General features: G+C 41.4%; 1 protein-coding gene across 7 annotated transcripts in view; it reads left to right on the top strand.

Annotated features, from left to right (window-relative positions):
• The first annotated feature begins 9,771 nt into the window (after positions 1 to 9,771).
• Positions 9,772 to 20,511, top strand: part of STX7 (syntaxin 7) — a 32,014-nt gene continuing 21,274 nt past the window's right edge. Inside the window, exons 1-3 of one of the 7 annotated variants that reach the window (XM_042016867.1) lie at positions 9,772 to 9,857; positions 13,134 to 13,357; positions 16,272 to 16,412. In XM_042016867.1, coding sequence (XP_041872801.1) covers positions 16,331 to 16,412 — 82 coding nt within the window. In that variant the 5' untranslated portion in view covers positions 9,772 to 9,857; positions 13,134 to 13,357; positions 16,272 to 16,330. Of the gene's footprint in view, positions 9,909 to 10,096; positions 10,310 to 10,544; positions 10,653 to 13,133; positions 13,358 to 16,271; positions 16,413 to 20,511 lie in introns of those variants that run through there. The other 6 variants (XM_042016865.1, XM_042016866.1, XM_042016868.1 and 3 more) reach the window with 6 other exon arrangements.

Genomic DNA, 20,511 nt, shown 5'->3' with positions numbered 1-20,511 from the left:
GCACGTAGAGGTGGGGAACCATCCTGTCCAAAATGGTGGGAAATATGTCTGTGGGTGCTTCCATCCATCATCTCCAGAAATCCACTCTCCCACCAAGTTTCTGGCCTGCTCCATTGTCAAAACTGACATTTCCTCAGTGTTATGCTATGGCCCACAGCACAGCCGGCTCCATAAAATCCAGCTGGTACCTTGGGGCTTCCTCCTGCAAACCCTGCACATCTTGTGATGCAGTTGTGTGTAGCACCTCACCTTCCTGCTGGATTTCTCTCTCTTGACTGTAATTATACCATCTTTCACCCATTGCATTAGATCACCAAAACTGGCGTCCCTATGAAAGAATTTTCTTAGCCTGTCAATTTTATTCTTGCTCACCTTTAGCTTGGTTTTCTCAGGGTTAAACACTAACTGGTTTGGCTTTTTTGCTGTTGTTGTTGGTTTGTTGGTTGGTTTTGTTGTTGTTCTTGACTGCCTTTCTCCAATAGCTGATATTTTTATTAACTCCTCAGCACCTAAGGACTTGTGCAATGCCACCTTCTGGATGGGTTATTTCAGTTCTGCCTGCAGGTCTATAATTTATGCTTTATCATTTGATTAAAAAAAACTTTGAAAATAGTCATTGCAGTTGCAATACTCAGACTGCTATTTTCTGTGTACTTTACTGCCTTCCTGTTGTATTCATTATAAATTAATTAGCAACTTCTTGAATTACTTTCAGAAAACTTTGCAAATACTTATATAGGTTCTTCTAAGTTTTCAGTATTTGCATTTATACAAATATTTGCCACATACAGTAACAGCTAACCTATGAGTGGACTTAGATACAGCAAGATAATAACCTAAGAAGTGTCTTGCCAGATTCCAGGAAATGACCCAGCACACTGAAACATGTACAGGATATATTATCCAGATTCTTTACTGTGTGTACAGAGTCACAAGTTACATGGCCAAGACACTGAAGAACCATTGTATCCATGAGTCAGTGGAAACACTCATGCTTAAGTCATATGAGGTAGTTATTTAGTTATCATTGCCTGAAAATTAGCACCCTAGTCACACCAATCTTTCCAAACAAACTAGGGGAGGAGAATGGAGCCAAAACTTTTTCCAATTGAAAATACTCCATCATCTTTACCGACTCACAGGACTGCAGACATGGTAAACCTACCTCAGTCTGCTTTTATAAATGTAACTTTTCATTCTGTAGCTGAAAAATATTTTAAATGTGGGTTGATTTATGGTATGATGGTCTACTTTCTGAAAAACTGCCTGCCTCTCCATGTGCTGCGCTGCGCTGCTTCTGCAAATGTTATCATTAGGAAGGTAGGTACATTCCCTCAGAGGAATTAAAGGTTAGATTTTCAAAAAGGGAGTAAATGAAATATAAATAAAAACCCTATCATACTTGTCAAATGTTGCATGGGCAAAGCTTCAGCTCTGTCTTCCCAGTGGTTACTGCACTGTGCCCCTTTCCCACTGAAAAGATGCCAAAGTGACGGCTGGGTGCTGCCATGCAGCTCCTCTAGCGTGTGAGTAGAGAAGGAAGATGACCCTGCTGGTGACGTAGGACATTCTGGTGCATCTGGCTTTTCTGATATTGTGGGCTGATCATTTTTTATCAGCCCATAAGAATAGTGATAGTGATTTTTATTTCTCATTGTGACAATTTAGCAGAAATCAACATCTCATTCAAGCAATGCGACCAGCAGTGCAGCATGGTCCACTCAGGGAGGAAGAAGATACGTTTCTACAGAGTTTGAAAATTATGTTTAAAGTCTGTGGAGCAGCACTGGACCAGAACATCACCTCTAATCTCGCAGACTCACAATCAGACAAGCAAGGAAGGAATTGCAGGCAATCATATTGGCCATTTCTGCTTCCTTTGATGGAAATTGCAGGGAGTGAGTGATATCTGCACAGCCTGGGACCAGTGGTCTGGCTGCAGGTCAGGGCTGTGCAGGCGCCTGGAACCAGCAGAATATGGGTGGTGGGGAGGTCTGCTTCAACCTGCCTTGCTCTCTCCTGCCCCTTTCCCAGGCCAGTTCAGCCACATCTGCCCTTTTTCTACCACTAAAACACTGCTCAGTGTAAAAAGGCAGCTTTGCATGGGCCATGTCCAGGTAGCTGTGTTTTGGTATATGGTGCTTTCCACAGGCTGGACTACTTGATGGCTTGTATTTATTTTGTTCTGCCAGTGCTGTGAAGCACACCACCTTACCTTCCCCTCTCCCTTCCTTTTCTGTCAGCTCAAAATATCCTTAGTTTCTAATTTTTGTTCTGAAATGTGAATTAACAAGTCCTATTAACACCTTGCTTATTTTGGTTTGATTATTCCCAGTTTACTTATGTTTTGCTCACTGCAAACAACAGCAAAGGAAATTGGGAACTCTGGAGAAGGGCTGTATTGGTTGTACCTGCAGAACTCTTGTGGAGTTTTGGGATTACTTTTAACACCTGCTATTAATTAATTCTTCTGCAGGGAACTATTGAACCAGAGGCTGTCACGTTCAACTATTCAACTCTTTTCTATGTGTATTTTGGCATTTTCTGTCAATATTTTGCAATTCGTGTACTTCATCACTAACCACTAAAAACTGCACTTTGGGGCCACAATCAGAAAAAAAGTCTGGACAGAAAAAAATTATGAAATAGAATGTTTTGAATATGATGAACTATTGGGATTTTTCACTTTATTATGGGATTAATACTTGCAAATTTGTCATAAATTAAAAAAGAGACAATGGATAACAAGATCAATAAATTGAAAGAAAGAACACTTCTTTTGTATCAAGACAACCCTAGAGTGAAGTAAATATAAGAGTTCTTAATTTCAAAGATAAGAGACAAAATATCTGAATTTATTCTTTTTGTCGACTTTCTGAACTAAATTATTCTGGTTTTAGTCCTCTAGTTTCTCAGCTGACTAATTTGGACAAAGATGCTACAGATGGGGAAGGCAGTGATTTCTTTTCTCTCCATATTCACCTTTAAATATGATTTAAGTTTCTACAGTTTGCTTACCAAGGTGCTGCTTCTAAAGCTGATCATACAGGTGTGTCCTACATGAGTACTTAAATGGATAGAACACAGACCAATGTAACTAAAAGCAGGAAAACATAAAAGAAAAAGTTACATAAAAATAGGATGCAGCAGGTGGAGGAATTTGTTGCGAGTGCTTTAGACCAGAATTTTCCAGTTACAAAGCTTAAGGTTAAATCTTGCCATTTGTGCAAAAAGTATGAAGAGAAATTACACAGCACACCCTATGGAGACCCCCTGTCTTGGAGGAGGAGTGTGCTACACATAGCAGGATTTTAAATGGAACTGAGAGAGTGTTTACTCTACAAACATTCCCACCACTCTGCATTAATGATAAAATACTCAACTAACTACTTCAGAGGTGCTCACTGCTTAGGGAGAGAAAAAGCCAGCACTATGGGCTATAGGGCTGTAATACACATGACAGAAGACTTGAGATATGAGTGTTCTAGCTCCGTTTAGGTAATTTTAATAAGCCCATAGCCTTCTCAAAATATTATATTCTATTTAAAGATCCCAAATCAGCTCTTTTGGTAGCTGTGAGGAAAAATATTCACAGCAAAGGGGCACAGATGATGGCCCTTTTAGAAAATCAATAATCCTCTGAAATTGTCTTGTTCTATTTTAAGGAACTCAGATTCAGAGGTTACTTGGAGATATTTAGATCTTAGATGTTATGTGCAGCAGTTTCAATAAAAAAAGACATTGGCTATGCATGACTTCACTGCAGATTGAGCCATATCAGATAACACACCCTATTTTTGGGGGTTTTCCTGTGGATTGCGGGGCTGCATAGCACACTCAACAAAAGTTCAGTTTAAGACAGCAATTTTTTCTGAAGAAGGAAGGGTAAAGAGAAGGAACAGTATGATGGGCATTTTTAAATTTTGTGATAGCATTCTTAACTTTGTAAGTTAATATGTGTTAAAAGGCTCTTCTTGCTCCAAAGTAGAAAGATGTAAATTGTCATTATTTGAGCCTTCTCTTAATCATGAACTGGTCTCTTTTTCCATGGCCAGATAAGAAGAGAGGGGAAAAAATACTAACACTAGAAGAAAAACAGCTATAGGAAGCATGCAGCTAACAGTAAGAGACCTACAGATGCCTGACAACTTGTTGAAAAGTGGTCAGTTTTTCACTACATGCAGCAGGCAATTGAATCAGGCTCTACATGTGTAAGAATTAGAAAAAGGAATGGCACAGTAGATATTCTGTAGGACACCAGTGCAATACAGTGATTGTTGTAGCTGCTACATGTTTTAATATATGCAATAAGAGAAATGGTAAAACTCTCTTTTTTTTTCTTTTTTTTTTGAATGGCAAGAACAGTTTCCTTTCCTAGTACAATTTAGTTACATTGAGATGATGTAATATGTTCTTACATTTGTTTATTTCAAGTCCTTTTTGGTTTTGTCCATAAGGTTACGACAATGGTGAGAGAGAAAATATGGGTATTCAAAATATTTGAAACTAAAGAAAATATCTGGAGGAAGGAGACAAGAAAGAACGCTTATGTGATATTTTGGGAGATTTCCTGAATAGAGAATGATCATAAAATTTTGGTGGTTTTAAACTGCAACATATAGGAAGCCTTGTGCTTGGAGTTGCAATGTAATTTAATCTTGCTTCATTCTCCCAGTGTCTGATGTCTCCCCAGTTTGCTAAATTAATATACATTGTTTCTTGGAACAGAAGCCAAAGCTGCTTCTACTGTTCCTCTGTCTATTCATGCTGTAGCAGAAGGTAAAAACCTGTCCCTTCTGCACATATTTGCAGATTTTCTATAATAAGGTTACCAAACCCACAGGATCAGGCTAAAGAGTGAAGGGCAGAATAGGATTCTTATAAAAGTTCTGGTGCCAAATTATCACAGAAAGACATAGGAAAGCTGTGGAAGACCTAGACCATTGGCTGAGTTTTGAGATTAAGACTCTTAAATTTATAGGTAGGTGTTTATAATTCTGGTAAGTGTCTAAGTCCTGATTACAGCTACAGTTGGAATGGCTGTTTAAGTTCAGGGTGTAGTGGTCAGTGACTATGCAGAAGGTATGAATCATTTGCCAAATGCCACCTAAGATGTCATTAGGAACCTGAGATGCCTACACTGGTGCATCCTGCACCAGTGAAGCAGTAGCTGGGAGCCTGATGGGACACATCTGGACATCTAAAATGGCACTAGATGCTTATCTGTGGGTCATCAGACTTAATCGAGGCACTAACAGAAGTTTTGACATTTAGCTGTGTAGAAATCTGCAAGCCTCAAACTGAGTCCTGTCCTAGAGGCAACTTAACAACATCTTACATTGACACCTTTTACTCTGAACTCGCTGCAGCCAAGGTTTTAGAGAAAGGGAACGTCCACCAAGTTGCTGGTTGGTTTTTGAGATATTTTCTACCAGTTCTCAATGGATTCCAGAGGGTATATGCCATGAATGCATTCAATTAGTCACTTTTTCTTTTTTTTTTTTTTTTTTTTTTTTTTTTTTTTGAGTCCTGTTGAATAACCTGTCTTTATAGGTTTCTTCTGTGGATGAGCTTTAGCCCCTCAGTGGGTGACCACCATCTGTGCTGCCATGTAAGGACTGTGCCATAACATCTTGTGATTGTTGCTAGATCTCCTTTTTGGCTAAGCTGCAGGCTGGAGTGATGGAGAAAGGGAAAAGCAGAACTCAGAGTAATGATGTGTACAATAGCAATGGTAAAGCAGACAAGCAAGGAGGAAATGCTGCTAAAATTCTGGGAGTAGCCAAGATCACTTTCCCAATTTTCTGGCACTACATTTTGGAAATATCATGAAACAACCTTTCCCTCATCTTTATAACTCTGCCCTGTGCCTCCTTACATTTGATGTCTGCTTGGTTTACCTAGCCAAAATCTGTCAGGATCCCTTTGTGTGAGTTTCTTCTTCTATTTTGCATAGTTCCAGAAAGAGATTAAGTTAATTATGAATTGAAAATGAAGAGGAAGACAAAGATGATGATGAGATGAAGATGATGATGAGCTGTAAAATAATGAATATTGATTGCTCAACAATGACCTCATTTTCCAAATAAAGACCTACTGGATTCTATCAGAGCTAGCTGCTGAACTTACAGTGATGCCATGATGTCAACAATCCATAGATTCTTTTATTTTTAATATTTTTTCTTCTGTAGGTTTGTATTTCTGTATCTGAACAAAGTAATGCTGTTTCATGTTATGCCTTTTATAAATGTGTGTTATTTCAAAACGGTCTGTCTGAAGCTACAGGAATTATGTATTTTCAGGTACTACTTAATTAAACCTTGGGCTTTGAAAAAATAATGCCAGCTCATTTCACTACTGCAGATGAAAGTATAACATGTCTTTGAAAATTAAACCGAAAGGCAAAGAAAGATTTGAAAATAAGTTGCTAGTGAGTTTTTTCCTTTTTTGTAGGAAACATTATCAATATTGAGAATAGAATTCTCTGTTTATTTAAAACATATGATACTTTGCTAATTACTCTTGCTGCAGAGCAAGTACCAGCCTAAATAACATGCAAACAGTCAATGCTTTTCTTTTTTTTTAAATAAATAGGTTTTACTGGTCATTCTGCAGAATAATTAACCCATAAATTTGTTCAAGCTGGAAATCATCATCCATCATAATTATGTACAGCACTGGGTATAATAGGAACCTAATCTCATTTCAGGTTCTGGAGCGGATATTTTTATTACATTAGCAAACAGAGATGACAGCTATAGTAACAGGAATTCTTGCTGATGGTGGAATGCATCAGTAATAACTGTCTGGGAAGCTCTGCCAGACTCTTTGCCAAATACTGGCAACATTACTCTTCCTATGTAAAGCTAAATGTGCGCAAGTGAGGTTGTGATAGCAGAGAATGAAATTGGCCCATAGGGTAAATTACACACCACTTACATACTGCTCATGCCTTGAAAAGAGGACACTCATCAGGAATATGAGGCCACTGTTGGGCTGCTCCCCTTCATTTCATCATACACTGTGCAGGCCCAGGGAGCTGCACAGAAATGAGTGACTCGTTTCTGCGTCACTGGGGCCCTGGAGCTTGTGCCACCCACGCTGCTGGGCCTGTGTGTTTGCTGGTTAGGGGCCAGGGCAGGAGCAGGAGCTGGGAGGCAGAAATACAGTCAGGAAAGTGGGTCCTGATGTGGATACTGGGCTAGGAGGAAGGTGTGCTTTTTCAAAATTGCACTATGCTGGTGTGGCTTAACTTCCATCTCTTTCAGACATTTTACACCACACTGGGCCTGGATCCTCAAACAGGACATGGTTGAAGTGACATCCCTTTCATTTCAGTTTTACACACACGACAAGAATATAAATGACAAATACTCTGACCTTCAATCAGTAAATATCCAGAGCATCCTCCATGGTATGCAGTGACTGTGCATAGCACGGGCTCAACCATTTCCCCTTTTCTTCACCCAGAGCTTTCCCCATTTAATTCAGTCATTTGAAATCTGATCATGCTCAACAAGAAACAGCAAAGGTAGGTGAATGATGATTCTGAACTCAATCCCCAGGTAATGCTGGTGTGAGAGCTCTGGAGAGGAGCCAGTGAAACGCATTTAGGGACACAAATGCATAGCATCATTCCATCAGCATCTCTGATGAGAACACTTAGAGATGGCTTCTTTACAACTCCTGTTCATGCACCATTGCTAATAGAGGAAACTGCAGGAATCTTGCTGTTTTATTTAAAAGGGTGAAACAGTGCATGTTCTCCCACTCAATGGCTTATCTATAGGAGTTAACAAAAATATTCTGAGGGTGTACCATGCTCTTAGCAGTTCTGATCAATAAATATGATCAATAGTCTAGTAACTGTACCTTCATAATTATTTTATGATTCTATTAAAAAGGCTATGTAAGCATTTTTATAGAACAGACACTTCAATGAAAAGCTTATTTTATAATCCATTTTTCACTCTTAGGCTGTAACATCATTCTTCAACTGGTTACTTTAAATAATCCTATCACAAGGACTTTTAGATATTTAACAATAAAAGGTGCATGCTTCTGGTAAGTGAGCTAACAGCAGGTGAGGACCAGGATTTTCTTCATAAAGCACACAGCTTCATTAGGAAAGCATTTTGATACCTTGTTTTCATAAAATGAGAATGCACATTGATCAGTTATGATTGTGTCTTACCTCTAAGCCTAAAGGAAAAGTACCCAAGTGGTGATCTGCAGGAAAAGTTTTCTCATTGATGAATGGTCACTTTTTTAATGGGAAATACACTTTGGAAATTACATAGCAGGCGATGTACTGTTTTCTGGAGGAAAACTGACAATGATCTCAGCTAAAGTTTTATAAAGCAGGAGTGACTGGGTCAGTCAATGGAGTTTACATGACAAACAGAGATAATCAAGGCGGGGCCTTCATTTGGAAGGGATTTGCATTATACTCTTATTAGTGCACCATCTAGTGGGATCGTGGGGGAAACACCTGCACATGTAGCAATGCTAAAATAAATCACTAATAAAAATAGCCTTTTAAAAATAGACTGACTATGTATTCAGCATTCCTGCAGCAAAAAGGCATATCAGAATGGCTTTTTTCCTTAGTAACTTTAATTAATGAAAGTAAGAAAATGACATTTCCAACCATCAATTAACATAAGAACTCTATGTAGGTGTATAAGTCTCAGAGTCTATGTTGTCTCTCCTTTCAGCGTGCTTTGAGACCCAGGAAGAACCACCCATGTAAAGTAAAGAGTAGTCTTGCCTATTTCAGGCCTTTAACTTTGCTCCATTCTGTTTGCAGTTTATTAGACTTCTCTATTATTATTGGGTTAGGATGCCTAGTAAGTTTTTCACTGTTTTAGCTGTTTCTAAATCGTAGCAACGACCAAGGTCTATGACGAAGCAGAATTAGACTTGCACTTCCCAATTTCTGCAGCTCTTCCTCAGGCGAGCCTGGGCTATGTGGAGGAGGTGGCATTCCCAGCAATCGGGTGCTGCGGGCTGTTTGCTCTGTGGTATTTAATGCGCATGGGGGTATTCTGCAGATATATGAAGCGGCTCAGCCCCGGGGCTCTGGGGAGCATTTGGCCCTGTCATTGTCCCTTTGAAGAAGCAAGGAGGACGCAGAAATGACCCAAATGCCGTGCAGGCAGCCTGGAGGCTCACCTGTCACTTCCCAGGGAGCTGGGCCAGGATGAGCCCCGCTGCCGCGGGTACCCCATCCTCCTTGTCCCCCGAGCCCGGTACCGGCAGCGGTGAGAACGCATCCTTCATTTTTCGTGCTCCTGGCATCGCTTGGCCCCTCTCCCAGCTGTATATTGTGTATCTCTGCATGTAAAGGCACCTTTGAAGAGATCTACAGTTTCCCACTCATTTTCCTTGACTTGTCCATTCCCATTTAGAGAAGAACTGACCCAAGCTGAAGGCAAGGCTGGCAAAGCAGGCTATCAGCATAGTAACGTCGTATTTTTCACTGTAATATTGTATCCTTGCCCATGTTTTCCCCTTGCTGGCGGATGCAACAGCATCTTTTCCCTAAATGACACTCTCCCCACCCTTCACCCCCACTTTTTCCATTCGCACACGGCTGCGGCTGCCGGGGTTGCCCCGCTCCCCTCGGGAGCCCCCGGGGTCCGTCAGCAGCGGTGTTTCCCCGCAGGCCCGGGCGGAGCCGCCCGTCAGAGACCGCCCGGCCCCGCTCCCGCAGCCGCCCGGGCGGGGCGGGGCCGCGCCTTCCCCCACCTCTCCCGTCACGGAGGGGCGGGCAGGCCCCGGCCCGGCCCGCCCCTCCACGCCCTGCACCGCCCCCGCCCCCGCCGCACCCCTGGGAGCGGGCTCGCCGGGGCCGGGTAAGAGCCGCGGGAGCTCCGCTGAGGCGCCGGGGGTGTTGCCCGCTGCAGGTGGGGGTGACCAGGGCGGTGTCCGGCCAGCCGGGAAGGGGCTGCCAGGCGCAGGGAGCCTTTCAGAGGGCGGCGGGAAGGGCCTCGCCGGGGCCGCCCCCCCGTGCCCGGCCGTGGGGCGAGCGGGGCGGCTGCGGGCGAGGCGGGGGCCGGGGCCGGGGCCGGAGCCGCGGCCGCGAGGGGAGCGCGGTGTTGGAGCGCGGTCGGTCGTGTCAGCACCAGCCCCTTTCCCCGCACCCTTCCCTGTGACAGCCCCGGTGCCAGGGCTTTGGGCTCGGCGATGCTCTCGGGGGAGAGTCGGGGCCTACAGCGGGTGTTTTACAGCAGCTGGTGTGGAACTGTAGGGTAGGACAGGCACCCCCGCCCTGTGGAAGTGCTCCCCTTGCTGTTCCACGTCCGAGGTGAGCATGTCAGCGGGAGGGGGGGACATTATAAAAGCGGCCGATGTAAATAGCGAGCCCGGGCCTGGCGCGCCGGCCCCCGGCCCGGCGTTATCGCTGTTTTCCTGGTGAATCGCTCGCCGCCGCATCAGGAATGGGCGCTTCTTCAAACTCAGCAATTCAGTGGAAGGTTTCACTCCGCTTTGCATACAGTGCAGGGCGCTACATCTTAATTGGAGAAGCCTAGTGATAAAATCCCAGGATACTTTGCCAGAAGCAATGTGCTCCTGTGCTGTGATCCCCTCCGCAAGCCGTTCAAAGGCAGTGGGCTGTGCCAGCAGGGCGACTGGAACCCTCCTGTCAGGTGATTATCGAGGCTTGTGTTTTGCCGGCAGTGCAGCCCTTCTGCTTGGAGGTTGTGCAATTGCTCTTAATAGAAAAGAAGGAAAAGGGGACCAAAAAGAGAGTTAAAATATGTCAAAATTAGAAGAAAGTGGTGCTGAATGGTGGCATTGTTATGAGCTGTATCTGTGTTTGCTTCATGAAGACGCCTTCCGTAGTGTTATGGAAGAATATGAGGTAGCACTCTTCTTGGTGGCTTACACTGAAGTGAAACTCTTGGAAGAGGAGAAGAAAAGAGACCATGAGCTGTGTGTAGTCATTAGCACCCTGATAGGCCTCAGAGAGGCTCGGCATCCATTGCAATCAGATTTTGTGCAAAGGTAACTTTTCACTCGGTGCGCTTGATCTGAGCACTTGGTTCAATGTGAACAAGCTACCATGAGGGAGAATTGAGTGAGAATATCTAGCACACCACATATGTTGGGCTTCTCATCCGTCTTCTTTTTCCCATGAGATGTTGTTTGCCTACCAGCAGCACAAGAAACTGGGCACTTTGAAATGGTCGTCTCAGGTCCATTTTCAGACTTCCCATTCCCTCTCTTCCCCAACAGTTCCAGTTCCCAGTGTTCATTTTCCTGTTCCTGCTTCATTGTAAGGCCTTTAAATGCCTTGTGAGCTCCTAGGGAACATAATTCTCTTACTTAAGGCATTTTGCCAAGCAGTAATATGTTCTCTTAGGCTTGTGAAAGCTATGCGCTTCCTTCACCTAGTTCATCATAAATATCAGTGTGAATGAATCAGACAATTGTAAGCATGTTAATTTTTATCCATATGTGCTAAGCGTTGGTGATGCATTAGGCCTAATAGAATTTCAAGCTTCTGTGATTTAGTTTTTCATGCCGAGCAGTTAAAATGTCACTGCTTTAAATTGCATCTTTGTTCAACAGAATCATTTTTAGGAAAAATAAAACACTGACCAGTGACACAATCTAATAATTATTTCCAAAAACCCCAAATGTAGAGCTGTTAGACGATGTAAGCTTGGTTTTGGTAGGTTTCAGCATCAGTAATGTGACAAGGCTGAGAGAATTGTGCAGAGTGGATAGGAAGTTACCCTTTGACAGGTCTTATGTTAGTGTTGATGCAGTTTTAAATAAACTTTTCTTGCTTTTTCCTACCCTATATGGATTTAAGTTTGACTTCTACCTGAAAGTAGAGGATTAAAAAAAAAATCTGGAAACTTTTCTTTTAAGAAAGCAAGAAGAATTTAATTTTACTGCTACTGTGTTTGCATATTTGTTATGCTCCACAGTCAGTTTTGTATTATGGGGGGCTAGAGCCTGCCTGTGGACCAGGATTTCAGCACATTAGGAGCTGTAAAAGCACAAACTGGTAAATGTAATATCAGTCTCTAAATATTTTAGCTTAAGTATAAAGGAAAAAAAGACATAAGTCCAGAAAAAAATCCTCCCTCATCCACTAACAAAAATAATGACAGATTTAATGCTCACCTTTAATGCTCACCTGTATCTTGCTAAGTCAGTTGCTATGAGTCAGTTATGAGAATCCCTCAGGTGCTGTAGCAGGAGGTCCTTATCTTTTATGCAGCTATCATTGAGACTTGCTGAAATTTTTCCCCAAGTCTTTCAGCAGTTCATCACTTTTGCCTGTGTTTTCACCCTGCTTGAAGGATTTTGCACTTCTTTTTTTTTTTTGAGAGCGGCAGTAGTTTATAAAGGAAGCCACATACTGTTTAGGAGAAGCTTTGTTACTGTGACTTTTATTTAGGAGAAAAAAATCCCATAAGGAAAGCCCCATGATTTGTCTCTGGATACTTAAAGGCATAAAATCAGATTTAAATTCAGATCAGATTTAAATTTTCAAGTGTTCTATGAAATGCAGTATGTACTTTTTGTTTTCTGAAAGTTAAGGGTCCATGTAAACATTTCTAGGTCCTGATGCTATAACATTGCTCAGACAGTAAAACTATTGCTTAAGGGTTCTTATCCTAATGTGTATGGGCTAGATTTCTGGGAGAAGGAGGATTCTTTGGATATCTAAATGAGAAAATACAAAATAGATTAGGTGCTTATTAACTGTAGCTGACTGGAGCCTGCAAGATATTCGGGTGACTGCTGTGAGATCTGACATGTGCAGTGCTTGTCATACCGCTTCCTTTTATCCTGATGGAGCTTTCAGGAATGACACTGGGGAGCTGTGTAGATGTAGGAGTACCCACTTTCCTGTCTCTACGTTCATAGCCAATGGAAAAGTGGATTTTTTCTTATGCCTGACAAACACCTTTCTAGAAAATATGTTGATACTAAGGTTCTTTTTTTGTTTTGGTCTGGAATGACCGTATGATGTAGGAACCAGTTAATGCAGAAATTGTGAAAAATATGTAGCAGTCATTTGAATTCTTTAAGCCTCAATGTACAGTGAGGTCCTGCTTCAGTTCATATTAATGAAATGTTCTGATTTTTCATTTCATTTGTGCCCGTAGACTCAGTTCCTTGGACTTTCTTCAGTAGCTTGACAAGCTGAATTGCCACTAGGTGTACTCGCATTCAGAGGCAGAGACGTTCAGCAGAAGATAAAATAATCAGAAACTCACACCTGACTGAAACTTTTAGAGGAACTGAAGACTACCACAAGTGCAGCTCCATCCCAGTTTGAAGGCAAAGTGTACTTCCCGCAACTGCAGCAGGCTTTTAACTTCCCTGTTTTGTAAGTTGTGCAGCCAGTAATACCAAAATACGTCACAACAGAGTAGTTAAATGCTGTGAAAGTGAAAAGGGGAAATTTCTATGGAAATTCAGTGTCTTGATGAATGCTCCTATCACCCTGGATGGAAGGAAGTGCTTGGTGCATGCCTGTTTTTTTCCTGGTGGTTGAAACCCTGACCTTGTCTAGGTCATTAGCAGTTGACTTTCCAAGGGCTCAGCTTGTCTGTGTTTTCAGAGGAGCTTGAGTAACTCAGCACTAACAAGTGAAGGGGATGTGAGTGGAAGTAGGGTGCTCATCTGGTTGAGATGCCCGTGTTGCTGTGAGAACTAGAAGGAGAAAGTGTGGCAAAGATTGGGAGGTGATGACAGCTGATGGCTGTCCTCTTACCTCTCTGTCTGTCTGTTCCCTATGCCAGTTGCTTACTCTGTCACCAGCCTGTATTATTAAAATACTTAGGAATAGCATTGTTAGCAGAAGAATGTGCATGGAGTAAATCAGCTGTGAATTTACATGGCTGTCCTACAAATTTACTATAAATCTCAGTTCTTAAGTATGTGAGTTGATACAAAGAATTCTGTCAACAGTTAGAGAGATCTACATGTGCAGATGAAAAGCTGAACTATATCCTGTGGACTTTGCAGTCTGTCATCTGACCATCTTATTATCTGTTGCATTTGGCTGTAGTAGAAAGTTGAAAAATTCTTAAGTCTTATGTGTGGAACAATCTGTACATTTGTCAGTGTCCTGGAGTGTAACTTGTTTAAAGATACTTACAGTTAGCAATATTTGGTGTGTATCTCTAGATTGTAAAGATGTTCCTGAGAACAGTGTTTCGGGGAGCTGTCTGGTGAATACAAATAACAAAAGGAGAAAAAGCAGTCATGAAATACTATTTCAGTTAGTTCTACACAAGGTAACTTGGTCTTTTGCCATCTCTTCTCCTTAGCAGCGGCATTTTAACTTTAACATTAAACATATGTTTAACTTTTAACATTAACTATAATATTTAAATAAAAAGTTTTTTAGTCAGTAGCATTGTAGTTAGCATGCTACTAAGGTGTCTAGAAATAGCCATAACTTTTAAGAAAAACCTGTCAGCAGTTCTGAGAAATCTTTTTCAAACTTAGTTTTTAGGTGGTTTCTTTGGATTCTATGCCTATGATTGTATTTTTCACTGAACTGGTAGATTTCCTTGCTTAGTCAATGCACCAAGGTATAGAGCCATTAATTTGCTGTAAAGTTTTCATGGGTTTGGTCTTACAATACAAATTCAGTGCAATGTTGCCTGGAGTTTCCAAAAAAATCAAGGGTTGTAATGCCAGCCTTGGCCCAGATAAGTGGGATTTAGGCTGTCTGGCTGGCTGACTTCAGACTTTAGTCAAAATAACTTGAATCTACATGTGGTACAGACAAAGACAGGAAACGACACTGCAGACAGCTAGCATGACTCGCGGGCGATAGTGCAGCAAGTAGAAGAGTGCAAATACACTCCCTGTTGGCTTGTCTGCAGTCAGGTTGTTCATTACTGGGGGATACCTCAGGGTCTGAAGCAGGGTTTGGGATCATAGTGAAGCAGCCATTTCAAAATCATGCAGGGTTTGTCTTCATGATAGCAGCAGCTTGTTCATGTGGCACAGGTGATGTCACCTGCAGGGCAGCAGTGGTAGGCCTGACCTCTGTAGTTACATCCCTGGTGAAGTTTGGGAGGGATGTACGATGTCGGGACCAGTACAGTGTCTTGGCTCCACTAGAGACCATTTCATATTACAGAGGTATGAAAACAGTCATGTTTTAAAACAACCAGGGTACTGCTGCCTGTATTAATACAGGCGTTTCCAAAGGTGAAAGGAAATCATATTTGGCAAAAGGGGCTGTTAAATGCTTGTATTTAAAAAAAAGTTCGTAAGGACTTGAGTTTGCAAATTGTAGCACAGCTGCTGTCATACTTGACAAAGCAGTTGGCCTTTTCATTTCCTTCTTTTCACACATTAAATGTGCTTTCTTTTTCTCTATACCTGAAACTGAGTTTTAGCAGTGTCTCTTAACCAGAAGCTGACAGGCCAGGAGAAGAGGACATTGCTTGGAAGGCACATGGTTTGGGTTGAACAGTGGAAATGTGGGGGACTTAAAATGTTCAGCCTGTGAGGGTGATGTGCAGGAGACAACAGCCTGGAGGAAATTGTGGGATTGTGTTGGATGTGTGTGTGCTTGATTATTCTGCATTCTCACTGCAGAGCAGATAAACTCCAGCTTTGATTTGCACAGGTATTGCGATCTATGTCTTCTTAATTTCAATTTAGAATATGAGCTCATGAACTTGTGCTGAAATTTGATCTGTATGGATGGAAAAACACCCCTAAAAATGTGTTTGAATATCTAAACTGTTGAAAAATTAATTCATATTGACAAACACAGTAGCTGAAACAGGATAAAGTAGTAATTCATAGAACTTATGTGATACTGGGTTAAACTAAAACTGAAGTTGATACAAATGATTGATGTTTAGAGGGTGCTGCCTTCTTTCTGATGTCTTGTGTGATACCTGCTGGGATTTTTTTTCAGTGGTTACATATGCTGGATTGTATTGGTGGGATGGGTGATACATGGTATGTAAATAACTATAATTGGTTTGGGATATAATTCTTTAGAGGGTTTGGCATTTTCAGATTAAATATACGGCTTTTTTTTTTCTGGAATGGCAACAAATTAAAATTATACTCTGTCTTTGATTATGGTGGGGAAAATACATGAGAAGTTTGACAAAGAATAAACTCCATCCTTGAAGTACAGTGCTTTTGGAGAGGATAAACATTAGTGTATGGAATTTTCTTTAATCTTTTCCCATGTATTCTTCTTTAAGATGATGAAGACCTTTATAAACCAATGACCAAAACATAACTATTGTTTTCTGTAGGTAGAGACTATCTGACTTTCTCCTGTTGTGGATGACCTTGACAGCACATCTACTCAGCCATGTCGTATGGACCGGGTTTTGGGGATCCTAATCAGCTAGCCCAACGCATAACTTCTAACATCCAGAAGATCACACAATGCTGTAAGTTGCATTTGTGCATGTTTTGTGTAAAATTTTAGTAATGGGGTGCCCCCATTCAAGGTGAGTTTCTCAGCTTGATCCATGGGAATTCACTCTGACTTCCCTACTCATTTGGCAGATTTGTGGCGCCCCATCCAGTGTGTGCAGTCCTTCCTTCATGTGTATGGTCAGCAGTGATCTGCCACAGCAAGTACAGATAGTGTCACTCTGTATTCACCAGTTTTGTCCTGGCCAGTTAAGGGGCACCTTAAGATGGTAGGTTGAGGTGTTTACTGAGCAAGGTTTGCATCAAGTATTCACTGAAGCTTGAATTGTTTAGCAGAGACAGAAGCTGTGGCCTTGCAGCTTCCCCTTGGGCGTATGTCTTAGATATGTAAAAAAGATTCTGCAAGTTTTAATATACCAGTATGTAGTTTCATGCCACCTGTTTTTTTAGCCACCTAACTGAGGTATTCAAGTTAGAGGTTAGTTAGGCTGCTGGGATTTTCAGTCCTTTTTCTCTTTTCCTCCATTTTCCATTTTATTTTTGTGTGTGTATGAAGCAAATACAACTTGATTCACAAATTATGCAAAATGTATGGTTCATCAGAAGGGAGGTAGTCATGAACAACATGTGGCTGGTTTTGGTATGTGTGTTTTATGTTGTGCAGGATGCAGAGTGCATGCAGAAATGAGTATTTTAATGTTAAAACTTAAAATGAATTCTGATCGGTAAAATATGTCAGTTTTTATCAAATTTTGATTTTTGTTTACAAGGCAAGTTCTAGAAGTTGGTATTTGTAGCACAGATTAGTGGCACAGATTGGTTTTTTTCCTATTTTTTCAGTTACATTTTGTATTTTCTTCCAGAAAGAATTTCTTAAGATGTCAACGGACAGGAACAAAAATTGCAATTTTGCCTTATTGAAAAGTTTCTATACATCAGGGCTGTGTTTCCACAACCCAAAATTAACAAACCAGCTCTGTTAAAGTCCTTATGCTTTAATTCCTAAAATCTACTCAGTGAATTCATTCGGTCTGATGGTTTCTAACTTGGTCTTCCAGAGGCAACTGCCAACCTGTGACAGACACTGAGGCTCCAAGATGTAAAAAATAAGGGGTTTTTGTCAGGTGAAAACATAAAGTGAAGTCAGTGCTTGAAACTGGAGTATTGTGAAGGCTGCTGAACATAATTAACTGTCTTGTGCTGGACTTAGTGATTCCTTAATCTCATCTTTACCCTTCCATCTCTTCTGCTGTGTGTCTCCTCCCCAAGGCACGTGAACAGCAAGCTGTCCATGCATAGCTAGGAGATATGCCAGAACAGTTATCTACAATCCTGCTGTCTTTTGTATTTTGAAATTTATGTTGCTAAAGTCTGAGCAACAGGTTCTACTGCCTTTCCAAGACCCAAGTCCAAATGTCTCCTAGCGCCACTGCTGCATGGCTTCAGAAACAAAAGCTTTGCCCTGAAAAGCTCCAGCCAAGCACTTTCCTAGTTCTGGTAGGTACACAGCTGGGTTCAAGCCCTTGCTCTTCTGTAGATCTGACTGAACTGTAACCACTCAATTACTCTTGCAGTCCATTCTCTGTTAGATTTTATGAGAATCTGGATCCTATGGACATACTGAACGTGCTTCCTGAACTGAGGTCTCTAAGGGCTTATGTACCTTTTTTGTAACTTTTTTATTTCCCATGTGTAATACCTGTCCAGCTTTCTATTGGAATGTGTGAGCTGCAGGAGCTTCCAGGTTGAATGGGCAGAAACATGCAAGCTTAGGCACCTATAGTGCTAGTCAGATGCTGAACATGTCTCTTAGACTGCAATTTATGATCTTGGTTAGGGAGGAAGGGGGAGAGACAGAGGACTCTTGACCCTAAATGCATGGTTTTCCATCTAAGCAGTTGACTTGATTTTGCTAAGCATTTGTGAGAGGTGTCAACACATTTGAATTCTTCTGGAGGTGTGTAGATACTCTGGTTTTCAGAGTGAAATTAATAGAGGAAGAGAATTTCATTTCAGATCACCAGACTGTTTCAGGACTAATTTACACTTCTGCTGACATGCAAGCAAAGTGGGAACGCTACTACAGAGATGCAGATGAGATACAGATTAGGTGAAAGGAAACTGGCCTTTCCAGCTACAAGCTGGCCCTTTAACTTGTTGGAGAAATACAGAAGAACTTCCTATATTAGATAACACCATGCTGCCAAGGTTTCATAATACACCAGAGTTTATAGGAAGTAGCATGGGTGAGAACAATCTTTGCTGTAACATTTCTTCAAGGCTGAAATATTACATACTCACCTTCCAAGTAATAAATCTGATCTGTTTCAAGATAAAATACGTATATTGAGTAACTCACACTTCATAATGCATGGCTGCTGTTGTATTAATACCCTCCCTTCTTTCCTAGTTCATGTAGCCCACTGTTAGTGATTGTCTAGGAAAGCTCCTCTCTATGCTGGTTTAACACACTACTTCAATAATTATATCAGTTGCAAGATAGTATTCTTTCTGGTTTGGGTTGTTCTGTGTTAATGGAAGGACCTAGGTTTGTGTTTGGTAACATCTTGGTTAGCCTTTTAACTTTGAATGACAGATTTTATTATCTGTTGATCCAATCATGTAGTTGACTGTTTTGTTGAAGATTTGTTGAGAGCTGTAAATCACTTCTGCCTTGTACAAACCTTTGTTCAACTACTGCAATAAGTGCTATCTGTAGTGGGCTGTTTGAGTCTCTTTGGAGGAGGGGGTGTTGGTGACTCCTTTTTAGGACCTTGAAGATTGAAATTGAACTAGCTAATGGGAAGAAGCATATGCTGCTGTCTGTACTGTGAGTTCTCTTACACCCGCCTGTGTTTGAGATCCCAAATCCCAGAGCATTCTGTGCATAGAAGCTTCTTTCAGCTGTTCTTTAGAGAAGGATCTGTGCTTTCTTTCACATTTTCAGCATTTCTGCAGAAATAAGTGATTATAGCATCACTTAACAACATCTAGAGAATAGAGCCTGCTTTCCTCAGCCTGAAACCCACGTTTTATCAGCAACATCTCCAAGCTGAGATTTAGGGAACTAGTCTGTGGGGTATTTCTCTTACTTTTGTTACAACTGTTTCACTGAGAAGCTGGAGTTGCAAAATGTAAGGCCGCTCTTGACATCCGAAGAGAGCGGCAGGCCTCAGGCAGGAGAGGGAGAGTTAGGCTCTCAGACCCACTCTTAGAGTTTTTAGCATATCCATGTGACTCTGAGCAGTGCTCTGAAGTCTGGGGAGTCTGAATCACATGTGCTCAGATGAGCTGCAGTGTTATGTGCTGAACCTCGGTGAGGTCAGTGATGCCTGCAAGCCATGTCTTGCTGATTTGGTTTCGGGTCTGTGTTAACAGTGATGAGAAGCAGATCTGCAAACAGCTAAGGGAACTTCAGATTTAAATAATAAAGACAAAGATGTGTATAATGAGCTAGACTTGGGCAGCTGCTAAATTTCTGTCTTGCTAGAACACAGATAATGATTAAGGTTTGATAGTCTGTCTGAATTCTAACCCAAAGTAACTGTAATTCTCATTCCAGGCCTATCTTATATCAGATTATAAAATCTAGGTGACCTACATTTCATATTTTAAAAGTCCAATGCATTTAAAAGTGGTTGAGGTTTGTTCCTAATTTTCTGAATATGAAGAATGAGAATATGTGGAAGAATATATGTAGGGTGTAAAGCTCCAACCTGTCTGGCCTTTGCAGACAGAGAACCTATTATCAAGGTGGTTTAATCAGTGTTTACTGAAGGAGCAGTTGTTCTAGAACTGGGTTTCATAGGTTGCACTCTCACTTATGCGGCAGCTTAATGGCAGCTGCTATTAACTTGAGACAAATGTAAATGCGTTCCTTCAATATTGCCTTGAAATATTTCCTCTTGGTCACTTGTTTACAGCAACTGGATAGACAATGAGTGTGATGCACAGATACAAGATGAGCTAGCAAAGTATATTTCTCTGGGACAAAACAAATCCTGCCTGCTTACAAATCTGTTTCTGTCAGGCAAGTTCATTTACCCTACTGGGATATGCCTAGGAGGACAAGCACATTGAATCCATATGTAATTGGTTTTTTTCTTTTTTTTT

Source organism: Corvus kubaryi, unplaced genomic scaffold (assembly GCF_017639235.1).
Source record: "Corvus kubaryi isolate FWS band 111438036 unplaced genomic scaffold, C.kubaryi_AGA036_p1.0 split3-73, whole genome shotgun sequence".
In the NCBI taxonomy this organism is placed as follows: Eukaryota; Metazoa; Chordata; class Aves; order Passeriformes; family Corvidae; genus Corvus; species Corvus kubaryi.
The sequence above is the reverse complement of the archived record's forward strand: the minus strand, read 5'-3'. Positions and strand labels throughout refer to the sequence as shown.